This window comes from Ambystoma mexicanum, chromosome 3p (assembly GCF_040938575.1).
Source record: "Ambystoma mexicanum isolate Mex_15411 chromosome 3p, UKY_AmexF1_1, whole genome shotgun sequence".
NCBI lineage: Eukaryota > Metazoa > Chordata > Amphibia > Caudata > Ambystomatidae > Ambystoma > Ambystoma mexicanum.
The window spans coordinates 1,202,100,064-1,202,112,641 of NC_090925.1; the positions used below are offsets into that span (position 1 = coordinate 1,202,100,064).

Below are 12,578 nucleotides of genomic sequence, written 5' to 3' on the forward strand. Positions count from 1 at the left end.
TCAGTAGTTGGATCAACACCTCACCTTCCTTTCTAAACCTTTTTGTGGAGAACCCTTGGATGACCACCCCATCTCCGCTAATCCCAGAACTAGTGTGGGGCAGCCACACTAGGGTCACAGCTGATTGGATGGTGATTCTTTACTAACATTAACCATGCTTTCTAGTTTTCCCCAATGGCGGGATGTGGGAGTTTGCACCGGGGTGAGGGGAGAATACAGAAGTCCACCAGTTTCCACCCCTAACACGGCATGTTCTCAATTATCTCTATGGCTGCCTGTGCATTTCTTCGGTCTCCACGCCTTCTTTTAGGGATGCCATTGGAAATCGAAATGCCTTACATAGGATACATTTCTAGATGGCAGAGGCAGCACCTTTAGAGTGTGCACTGGTTCTGAGCTGGGCGTATGCCGGCTGGTGATGGGCGGTTATAATTAATAATTTTATGGATGGAGCAAAGGGATACTGGAGCAGACAGAAACAATAATATTAACATAAGGGGCATAGTACCACAATGTATACAGGACCAATAAAATTATTAATCTATATACAACCAGGAGTAACATTTACAGTCGAGGTGGGTTGGGGCCAGTTTAAGAGGGGTAGAGTGAGGTAGGGGCTGCTTCCCCCACTCGCCCGCAAGTGGAGGTTGAGTGAGCTCTGATATATTTTAAAGTAGAGTGAGGCATGAGTAAAAATCCTAATTAAAGGAGTAGTAACTCTTTGGGCAGAGGGGGGATAACTACTCCTTGTAGCATTGAAAAATGGGTGAGGGGACTTCCTAAATGGGTTCCAAGAGACACTGTGAATTTATGGCAATGTGAGATCCACACATTAGGTGTTCACGCCTGGTAATCTGTCCCAATAATCAATATTAATGACTATCCAGACAGATTATATTTTGTTATACATAATATTGCATGGACATGTGTGCCAAATCTCATGATGTTGTCAAAGTTTGCTGAGCCCCATAATCACAGTGTTTGGATGCAAGCTCTGTAATGGACCCAGTGAGACACCCTACTGTCCTGCTTCACCAAACAGCATGAAAGTGGCATGTGTGGATGTGCTTTGGTGTTGGTAGGGGGCAGGAGACTTTGCATTTGCAATAGACATTTCACAGCAACCATGAACACAACTAGCGATACACTGGATTCACCCACAGCACACAATGTTGGACCAATAATTACATGTGTTTAACCTGTTAGCATCATACATTTACCAGGGTATCTGGTCTTTGCATCAAATGCCGTTGCATCTAATGCCATTCCACCGAAATGTTTCCATCTAAAAAATGTCCATCGAATGCATATTTTTGGGGGATAAAGGGTTAATTTTTGTTCAGGTGCATTTCAAAGGGTAAAAAAACGGGGGTTTGGGGTGGGGACCCCCAAAATAAGGAAAAAATGCATTTGATGGACATTTTTTTAGATGGAAACATTTCGATGGAATGGCATTAGATGTAATGGCATTCGATGCAAAGACCATAAACCATTTACTCGCACTAGTACACATTGGAAATCTGATAGCCAGTTACAGGACATGAAATACAGCTGATTTTGGTGATAATTAATTAGTTGCATTAGATATCGGTGGGTGCATTATTCAACTTCAGAGAGCCTTTTGATACATCGGTTTGCATGGTTGAGAGGGCAATATTCTCGCATTCTTCCTGTGGCATGGCACAGTTGCAGTGGCGTATGAGAAAAAGCAAATCCTTCTGAAAATTCTTGTTTAGCAAGCCATAGAAGATCGGGTTGATGCAGGTGGAAATCATGGCTACCAGGTGACACAGCGTAAACATCAGATCATGGTGACAGCTCATCAGGGCCTCATGATGCCAATCAAAGACAACATTGAAGATGGTTAACGGCAGCCAGCAGGCAGCAAAGGTGACCACGATGGAGACAAGCATCATGTTAATCCTCTTGCTATCATTCACCCGGCTCTCCCGCTCCTTCAGCCTGTCCCCCTTACCGTTCCTCCTCCTGAGGCACACAAATATCTTCAGGTAGCAGATGAAAATGAAGCACAGCGGCACACAGTACTGGAAAACCAGAAGGCAGGTGGTAAATACCCGTCGCTTGGCAACCGTAGGCCACACCTCCATGCAGGCCACCTTGCCTTTATACAAATCATTGTGCAAGGGAATGTTTTTGAATGGCTCATCTGTGATCTGGTGGAAGATGAAAAATGGAATGGAGATGATGACGGAAAAGAGCCATATGAAGACGATCCCCCAATAAGCATGCGTAACGCACGGCTTCCACCCGCGCGGGTTTACAATAAGCTGATATCTCTCAACGGCAATCAAGACAAGTGAGAATATGGATACAGAGACAGAGACACTTTGAGCAAAGGAGCTCATCTTACACATGGCTTCGCCAAAGATCCAGTAGTCCATCAAGGTGTAGGCAACCGTGAAAGGAATGCACATGAAGCAAATCAAGATGTCGGAGAGGGAGAGGTTGGCAATCAACACGTTGGTCACATTTTGAGCTTCCTTCTGCTTCTTTACAATGATTATCAAACAGAGGTTTCCAAAAAGGCCAACTAAAGTCACTATCGTGTAGGCGATAATCAGCAGGACGTAAACAGAAACGAAAGGCTGGCAGTCAAATTCCTGCAAGGGCGGCCTACTGCTGCTCATAACGGTTACATTAAGCAGGGCCCCACTGTGAGCAGGCACTAGCTCAGTCATGTTATGGTCCAACGATTGAAACTACCCGCCAAAATCAGCCTGCAATGTTTGTGCTGATTCTTTCGTCAGAAGGTTCTTTGCCGGAGCCTCGTTGAGATGTGGTTGTTAAGACTCATTTTTCCTGCCTGTTCTTTTCGTAACTGTTTTCAGCGTTCACAATAATACATACAGCAGGATCCTGGAAAGGAACACAATGTTTTAGTAGAAATTAATATATAGGGGGGGCGTGGCTTGACGCCGACGAAGATGGCGGCGTGACCCGGCAGCTCCGTCCCACTATTAACTAAATAAGGCATTTCCCACTATTTTTTTTCCCCCGTTACTCACCTTTTTCTTCCCGCGCCGTGGTCTGGACCTCTTCTACGAACCGCTGAATGAAACTCAGCGCAGCTCCACGTTCGCCCGCGCCGGCTCACCAGCTCCAGCGGACATGCTCCGGGGACCGCCGCGGCCGCCTTCCGCATTCCGATCACTGTGAAGTAAGTGTCGGCGTCACGCGTTACGTGACACGCCGGCTGCGGCCTGGTCCGCCCTCTTTCACTTCCCCGCCTCACGACTGCTGCCTCTGGTGTCGGCGTGCGACTGCTCCATAAATAAAGCATTCACTGAGGAAAAAAAAAAAAAAAAAAAGGGATTAAGAAGCCCCGTTCAGCTTCATAAAACACCACACGCCACAAGACACCGTAACGACTCTAAATATATCCAATATCTCTGCCCTACCCTTCCATACAGGGAAGAATTTGAACAATTACATGATCTCTGGTGACTTTTGGGACTAGATAAAGAGTGGAAAAATAAAATAAACAAATTAAGAAAACAACAGTAAAGAAACATAGAAAGGAATACTGTTTTCTTGCACAAGATCTCCTTCATAAGTTACCACTCATGTGACACTACCCTTTCTATTTGTTGCTAGATTTTGGATCTGATAGAAAGCACACAAAGGAGAACCAAGCATTCCATTTGCAGTAACAGGTATGAAACTGGGTATAACCACAACTCATAATTGAATTGACTGTTACTGGATACCCATATTAATTGGAAGCCTCCTACCACCATAAGGTTCTTACCACCCTCAACTCACACCTAAGTTTACGCCTTATTATTCAACAGTGCTCCTTTTAACCTCCTCTATCAGGAGTTGCACCACCTAAATAATATGGACGTAATAATTGTAAACTTTGGTACATAGAACCCTACGAAGTTGCTATTTAAAGACTCTATACATTCGTGCTTACCTCTACAAGCCCTTCTCAAATTATCTTCTATTTGCAACGGAACCTACTATTGCTCTACATACAACAACTTTCTGCAATTCTTTACCTTGCATCATTAATATTGCTAACCAAGCTCCTTTCAACTGCTCATATATCCATATTTTGCCGCCAATATCATGGCGGCCAACAAAAAAAATAATACCTCAACAACCAAAGATCCCAATGCTATCACCACCAATCTCAAGAGACCCAAAAGTGACTCACCTCCTCCGTTGGGCATCTCGGACCCTGCTTTGGAGGCCATTTTGGCAGAGATTAGATCACTCAAACCCTTCATAGAGACTACAAATTTAAAATTACAACAGTTGGACGACAGATGGAGAGGTTTTGAGAATAGAATGGACGAGGTAGAGAGGCGAGTGGGTCTAGTAGAAGAAACTACATCTAAAGTAACGCAACTGGAAAATACAATAAAAGAACTTCAAAAACACAATGAAGATTTGGAAAATCGCAGCAGACGTAATAACCTCCGTATCTCAGGGCTGCCAGAGGGATCAGAGGGAACTAATACCATTGTCTTTTTGCAATCATTTTTAACAGAGCTGCTTCACTTACCTCCTGATCTAACACTCAATATTCAACGCGCTCATAGAGTTGGTCAACTAACTACTTCCACCTCTTCTCGACCTTCGTCCAGAACAATGATCTTTTATCTTCTGGAATACTCCCAACTTCAGCTCATCATATCTGCAGCAAAGGAACGTAAATCCCTTATATGGAATGGCTCTAAGATTTTCATTTCACAGGATGTCGCTAAAAGTACGGCTCAGCGCAGGAAAGTTTTCTTATCCTTTCGCCCAGCCTTGAAACAGCTTAATATACGTTACGGGCTATACCACCCTTGTTCTTTCAAAATCACATGTGAAGGCCGTACCAGAATGTTTGAAGAACCAGCAGACCTAAAAGCATTTATACGATCCATCAAAACCGATAACATGGACACTACCTCGCCTGCAAGTACCTCCACCTCTTTCGTTACATAAACGTTTTACTCCCTTTCTCTCCCCACTATTACAAATTTAATGCCATGAATAACTCCTATATATATGATGTGGGACGGGTGGCCTCGTGACGTCCATCTTCCATCCAGAGTCGCTCTACCTCCCTTTTGACGACTCAGCGGGTGTCACCCTTCCCTACTTATTGAAACTCCCCTAGCCTCCCTTTTTTTCCAGTCGGATCTGTGTTCTATTCCATATCTCCAAGCCATTAGGCAACCGTTTATGATCAGACACCCCAACCCTCACCCTATTACCTCATGTGTTTTCCTATTGTGTCCTTTTTTCACTAATTGGTATTCAAAATATTGTTCTTTGGCACTCATTATTTGCATCTATGTGGTTCATAAATGCTGTTTCCGACACTGTTTTAGAGCACCTACCATTTGCGTGTATATGGTCTTATATTATCGCAATGCTATCATAACATTTAAACTGTTTTATGATTTTTAAATGTGTAACATGGAACATCAAAGGTTGTAAAAATCCTATCAAAAGGTGTAAGGTCATCTCGCATCTTAACAAACTAAACCCCTCCATTGCTTGTATACAGGAAACGCATTTATCTGTCAAAGAAACATTGAAGCTGAAGTCCCGTTGGATCAAAGAAATCATTTCTAGTCCTGCAGTCTCTAAAAAAAATGGGGTAGCCATCTTAATCAGTAAGAAACTATCATACAGAGTTCTCGACCAAGGTGCGGACACAGATGGTAGATGGGTTTGGGCTAAACTAAATATAAATTCTACTGATGTTACCATTCTGAACATTTATGGCCCCACCAACCCAGATCCCAAGTTCTGGACCACCATCAAACAAATGATACTTCAAAAAAACTTTACAAATTTAATTATGTGTGGGGATATGAATCAAGTCTTTGATCCTTTTCTGGATAGAAAATCTAGCTGCTTGTTCAAAAATAACAAAACACACAAATCCTTTTCAAGATGCTTAGCCGAAACTGGTCTTATTGATACATGGAGAATATCTCACCCTACCCAACTTGACTACACTTTTCACTCTTCCCCACATAATACTCTCTCTCGTCTTGACTATATTTTTTCCACTAAAAACCTTACAGGTACCATTATAGATTCCAAAATAGAAAATATCATTATTTCTGATCATGCCCCTGTCTGTACCTCTTTCTGTCTTTCTGATGTTCGGAAACTGTCATCTCGCTGGAAGCTTAATAATTTTCTTTTACAAGACCCTCAATTCATCCTATCCGTAGAGTCTTTTGTTCAACAATTCTATACGGATAATCAAGACAGTGACACTTCGGTAGTGAATAATTGGGATGCCTTTAAAGCTGCCCTGAGAGGTCACATCATGGCTTACTCTGGAAAAATGAAAGCCCTACGCAAAAAACACTTAGATGACCTTTACTCTCAGCTAACTACAGCCGAACAACACTACTACCGTGTTTCCAACCCTACCAACCTCCACAAAGTACTAACTTTACGCTTCTCAATTAATAAGGAGATTACAAATCTTGCTGCAGGGACAATCCTTAAATACAAAACGAAAATATATCAAACATCCAACAAAGCTGGAAAAGCACTGGCCTCTTACTTAAAAACCAAAAAGGAACAATTTTTCATATCCCACATCAAAGACTCTTCAGGCAAAGTGCATCACCATCCCAAAGATATACTAAATTGTTTTAAAGATTTCTATACCAACCTATACACTCCCGAAAACTCCATTCCCCATAATAACATCACGTCCTTTTTTGATAATATTAATAGATCCTCCTACCCTCAAGCTGATCTATCCTCTTTAGATTCTGTAATTACTCTTCCAGAGATTTCAAAAGCAATCAAAGGATTGGGTAAAAGCAAGGCTCCAGGCCCAGATGGTCTTTCCACAGAATTCTATGACAGGTTAGCTCAATCTCTCATACCCAAGCTTCAAAATCTATTTTCTTACTTTATATCCCAAGAAGCATCCTCAGGTTCCTTCTCGGAAGCCTTACTTATTCTATTCCCCAAAACCGATAAGGACCCGTCATTACCGAGTAATTATCGGCCCATCTCTCTAATAAACGTAGAAAGTAAAATCTTTGCAAAAATTTTAGCCAACAGGATTGAATCCTCCCTTCCTTCTCTTGTCAAACCTGAACAAGTCGGCTATGTTAAAGGGCGCAACATCTCTTCCAATGCCAGACTCCTTCTAAATGCTATCCACTTATCCAATAAAAATAAAAAAGATAAACAGGGCGCAGCGGTTATAGCACTAGATGCAGAAAAAGCCTTTGACCGAGTCAGCTGGGACTTCATGTTTCAATCCCTCCGCTGGCACGGTTGCAGTGACAAGTTCATCTCTCTAGTCAGTTTACTTTACTCATCCCCGAAATCTTCTATATGTATTAATGGTCTTACCTCCCCATTTTTTTCCCTTAGCAGAGGCACTAGACAAGGTTGCCCCCTCTCCCCTATTCTATACATCCTCTCCTTAGAACCGTTACTAGAACTAATCAGATCCAATAAAAATATTCCAGGTATAGTAAGTGGCACATCCCATATCAAAATAGCTGCTTACGCTGATGACATCCTTATTCTTATCAAAAACCCCAAAACACACCTCCCACATTTACTTGAAGTACTATCCCAATTTAGCTCAGTTTCAGGGTACAAACTTAACAAAGATAAGTCAGAAATTATGCCCCTCAATCCCTACTGCTTTAAACATGACATAGACCCCTTTGGTTTTAAATGGTGCAGTTCCTCTATTAAATACCTAGGCCTTAGTTTTGCTCCTACCATCCAAGACACCATAAAACAGAATACTCAATCATTACTAGATAGACTTAGAGAACTAACATCCAGATGGTCCCCCTTATATCTGTCTTGGTGGGGCCGATTAGATACGATCAAGATGATGTTATCACCAATTATTTTGTATTATCTTCAACTCTTATGTGTTCCTATATCTCCTTCCTTTTATAAATCAATTTACTCTATCCTACTAAATTTTCTATGGGGGGAGGGCAAAAGCAAAAGAATAGCCTTAATCAAATTGAAGGCACCATATGACAAAGGAGGTGTCAGGTTCCCTGATTTCAAAGCATACCACACTGCCTTTCTTTTAAAGCAAGCTAGATACTGGTTTGCCTGCCCCATAACGTCAGACATAGCCACATGGTGTACCATAGAGAAGCAGTTAATGTATCCTGTAGAAATCACCGACCTCATTTATATATTTAAGCACTCCTCACTGGCTATATCAGAACCCATTAGAGCAACAATGTCAGCCCTCCAACTTTTTTTATTCACACAGACAAACTCCCCAAAAAAATGCCTCTCTCCTTACCTATGGCATAACAATAAGATACTGATTAAGAATAAAACCCTGAATAGAAAATCCTGGAAGAAAAAGGGTATTAGATTTATACAACAAATCATACATAAATCATCTATTCTCTCCTTTCAGCAGCTTAAAAATCAATTCTCAATCCCTAACACAGATTACAACTTCTATAATGAATTAGTTAATTCATGCTTTGATGCTCTCCACAGCTCCTCCAATGATATTCTGACTCCTGATGCCTCAAGATTGCTACATTTTACTATGCCCACTGACACAAAAGCTTCTAAATTCTACAACATTCTAATATCATCCCTGAAGTTGTGCTCGATACGGCACAAATGGGAAGATGACTTTGGACACATCTTAAACGAACACACATGGTCTAAGCTCTTCTCTAGAATCAAATATATCTCAACATCAGCAAATAACTCCCAACATTTTTTCTTCTTTATACACAGAGCTTTCGTCACACCAACCAAACTATTTCTATCCAATATCAATAAAAATGATAATTGTTGGACATGTGGAGTCACTCCTGCATCGTATGAGCATATGTTCTTCTCATGTCCCTATACCCTTAAGTTCTGGCAACAAGTGTGGAAATACCTTCACTCCATTTTTTTGACTGATATACCACTTTCATTTGTGAATATTGTTTTAGGTAGTCTTGCTATCACCACCCACTTGCCCTCCGGTGCATCCAAGCTCTATGATCTTTTTATTTGTTTGGCTAGGAAGTGCATAACCGCCAATTGGAAAGATTCTCGTTCCTTATCTATAAGAAGCTGGTGGAACAATATATGTCTCACGCAAAAAATGGAAATGTGCATGGCAAACCATCTCAATTCTATACCCAAATTTAATGCTAAATGGTCATTTTTCATTCGCTATCTGAATCACTTTAATGTAACCACACACGGAATGTGACATCCTCAAATATCTCATACTCATTTGATGCCCCATGATTTTTCTATGCTAATATTGATCCGATCACTCAACTGTATATTTATTGCAATATATGCCAAGGTGCCTCTCTTCATTGATATCTACCTCCCCTCTTTCCCCCCCCTCACATCTCGTGTTTGTTATTGTTAGTCTTGTGTTTGTCTTCCCCCACGTAAGACATAATAATGCAGAAATCGTTCTATAATAAGTTTAGCACAATTCTGTGCTATGGTTGTTTCGTGTATGTTTTCAATTGCATTGACACTTTTGTTCCTCATGTGTTGAACTCTTAATTATACACAGTGTACTAAATTACTTGTTCCCTCAGAACACTTTCTTTTATCATTGTTTAATCTACACTATTGTTAAGGATTCACTGCATTATGTTTATGAAGTTATGACTTTATGATTGTATACTACATACCATAATAAACAAAAAAATTATTAAAATAAAAAAAAAAGAAATTAATATATACCTTGTAACAACCGATAATTTTAACTCTGTAGGAGATGCAGTAAAGATGCGTAAGATTTCTATCGATGGATTTAATGACGACACAAAGGACCTCTTGTGCCCACCTCAACCGAGACTTTACTTGGCCCATTAATCCGCTATCTGCAAAACTCCACCTGTGCCCTGTCATTATCTACATTACCCTGGCACACAAAAGATACCTCTTTCATATCCTTCTAATTTGTCAACCTCATTACATTTGCCATGCTCTCTACACGGCGCCCGGCCGCTTCCAGCTTCCAGAGTGGTGCTAGAGAAACAGCCATTGTGAAATAACAAATAAGTGAATTACAATTGCAGCCTGCATGAGGAGTGCTGGATTGGTGAGGCAGACCGAGAAATGATAAAATGGAGTCTGTCAAAGGTATCCAAGTGCTTAATCAGATGTAAGATGGGTGAATATGGTGCAATGAGAAAAACACCATGGTAAACGGCTTGCTCTTATTTTTAGGACCATATTTGATTTAGAAAATAGTTTAGCAATGTGACAATCATGACGTGTTGTGCATGAAAAGCACGCATGTAATGGCAGGGGTTGCCTGCAGTTCCATTCACAGTGCTGTTCCTGTGAAAAACCAACTATGACCGAGATGCAATGTGCAGTTCTATGCAAGCCCAGGGGCTCATTCCAAATGTATAATTGCTGCAGCAATAGCTTTTCTCTGAGCCCACATAACGAGTGCGTGAACAAAGGTAAAATATCTCACAGGGCTTTTCCTAGTGCAAGGAAAGCGCAGCAACATTAATAATGGAGGGAATAAAATGGGGTGGACACCAGGAAATCTTCGTAGGGCTGCCAGCGCCACACAGCGTCTATTTAGATATGATCTACCTACATTTTCTACACATGGTCTGGCTGAGATGGGTGACTGCTTGAGCACTCTAGCATTTAATGTCGGGTCCCTCAGACACAGAAACCTAATGATCCGTCATAACAAGCATATGCACCAATTCGATCATGAGGTGCAAGGTGAAAAAAGACCATTGCGCAGAGCTATTAGGAAAGAGAGATCCCTGAGGTAAAAACTAGCATGATTGGAAAGTAAAAAAGGACTTGTAAAAAAAATGGCTAGCATGCCATCAATTCAGTAAGGAAAATAAGCAATGGCAGCAGATGCTAAGAGTATTATGTAACAGGAACACCAGAGATATCTGGCAAATGCTGTCTAAGATAAAGGGAGATGGGCAAAAGAAGCTAGTCAACCCCACCCCAGCATGGAAATGGTCAATCTTTCTTTAAAAGCAATATGGCCAAACTACTCCATTGATGGAGATACTTAAGATAAACGCCTACTGGCCCCTGAGGGTAATTACGGCTGAGATCCATAAGGCAATAATAAAACGTAAGGGCTTGCGAGCACCGGGACCCAATAGACTTTCAAACGTGGTTCTAAAGGAAAATCCAATAGAATGGGCAGGTATGCTCAAAATCCTCAAAAATTACAGCTAGGTTATCCTTAGCATCTAATACATTTGTACTTCATTAATAATGAAAAGAAACTAAAATAAAGAAAGTACCAAATCTGAGAGTCGCCAGCTTCTGTTCTTATCCCCTGACAGTAGTTATCCATTAGGGCCATGTATCCCACCCAACCTGAATAGCAGTGTCACACTGTCCGTTTCTGCAAGATGTTCCACAGAGAAAAACAGAACAAAAGCTTAGAAAAAGGCATACATGCTGTGTCTGGTTTGTAAGATGTGAAATAAGGACATTGAAGTGAAGTAAGAGGAAGGATCTTTCAGAGCACATGAGACATGGTTTTAAAATATAAAGTTGGTAATGGCAAGCTCGGGTCTCACCCCCTGTAAATGAACAGTGAGCTGGCGGAATAGAAGACAGCACCACACTGCACACCTGATAAATGCCAGCACCTATTCCAGTATTGTGGAAAAGGTTTCAGGTGCAGTCTGTACTGAGGTCTGTGCACTAAAGCACGTGTGTGCCCTTGGAAAGGGGCTGCGAGATTGGCCATTGGATTAGTCTGTAGCTGGCTAAAGGTTCATTGGGGGCTTATGAACCTCTATGAAAGACTGGAGAATGGGGATGCACCAGGTCCAGCTCCAACAAGAGGGGTGCGGGGGGGCAGAGGGCCAGGCCCCTCCCATAATGCCACCCCCTGGCCCCTCCTAGAAAGGAGGCCTTGCTAGTCGTGTTAACCACAAATGGGACCCAGTGGGCCAAGGGGGGTTGCAGGCAGGGGGATTAAGTGATTAGCATTAGATATTAGGTGTAAGTCAGAAGGATTGTATTGGATCACAGATAGGATGGAGAAAGGATGTTAGGAGGGACACACATTCCATGGACGAATTTGGTCGTTTCTCCTTCCATTGCCATGTTAATCCCTATGGTAGTCCCACCCACTACCTGCCCGCCCCTCCCTGCTGAAACATATCCCCGAAGGTACTCTTTGAGCTACCTCTGTCACAAAGTAACACCAGACTGTGTGCTCTACAGAGCCTGATTGTGTTAAAGCTAAGCATTTGTTTGAGTGTTTAATGACTTAATTGCCTCTGTAAATGAGCTCCTATTGTAATAATACAGTCTCTTAACAATGCATGTTTTCAGCCAGTAGATTTAAAAGCAATAGGTGTGAACTCACATCTGCTCCTTACAAGGGAGTCCTTTCTAACACAAACACAAATCCAACAGTGTTGGCTTATGTATTGGTATTAGATGGACATTTGCCAGACAATTACATCATATGCGTAGCTACTCGCACCATTTTCCAGATGTTCCCATCCTATGGCCAGGTGGTAGGTAGCGTTATGGCAGTACCTGGCAAATGCCTATCCCATGCGTATTCAAAAGCCCAAACTGTTGGTGTTGCCAGTGTG

General features: G+C 41.8%; 1 protein-coding gene across 2 annotated transcripts in view; it reads right to left on the minus strand.

The window, feature by feature from the left end:
- Window positions 1-546: 546 nt before the first annotated feature.
- Window positions 547-12,578, minus strand: part of LOC138581352 (neuropeptide Y receptor type 6-like) — a 30,192-nt gene continuing 18,160 nt past the window's right edge. The window contains exons 2-3 of one of the 2 annotated variants that reach the window (XM_069652623.1): window positions 11,262-11,365; window positions 547-2,877 (exon numbers count right to left, since the gene is read on the minus strand). In XM_069652623.1, the coding sequence (XP_069508724.1) occupies window positions 1,581-2,699 (1,119 nt within the window). In that variant the 5' untranslated portion in view covers window positions 2,700-2,877; window positions 11,262-11,365 and the 3' untranslated portion in view covers window positions 547-1,580. The remainder of the gene's footprint in view (window positions 2,878-11,261; window positions 11,366-12,578) is intronic. The other variant, XM_069652624.1, reaches the window with a different exon arrangement.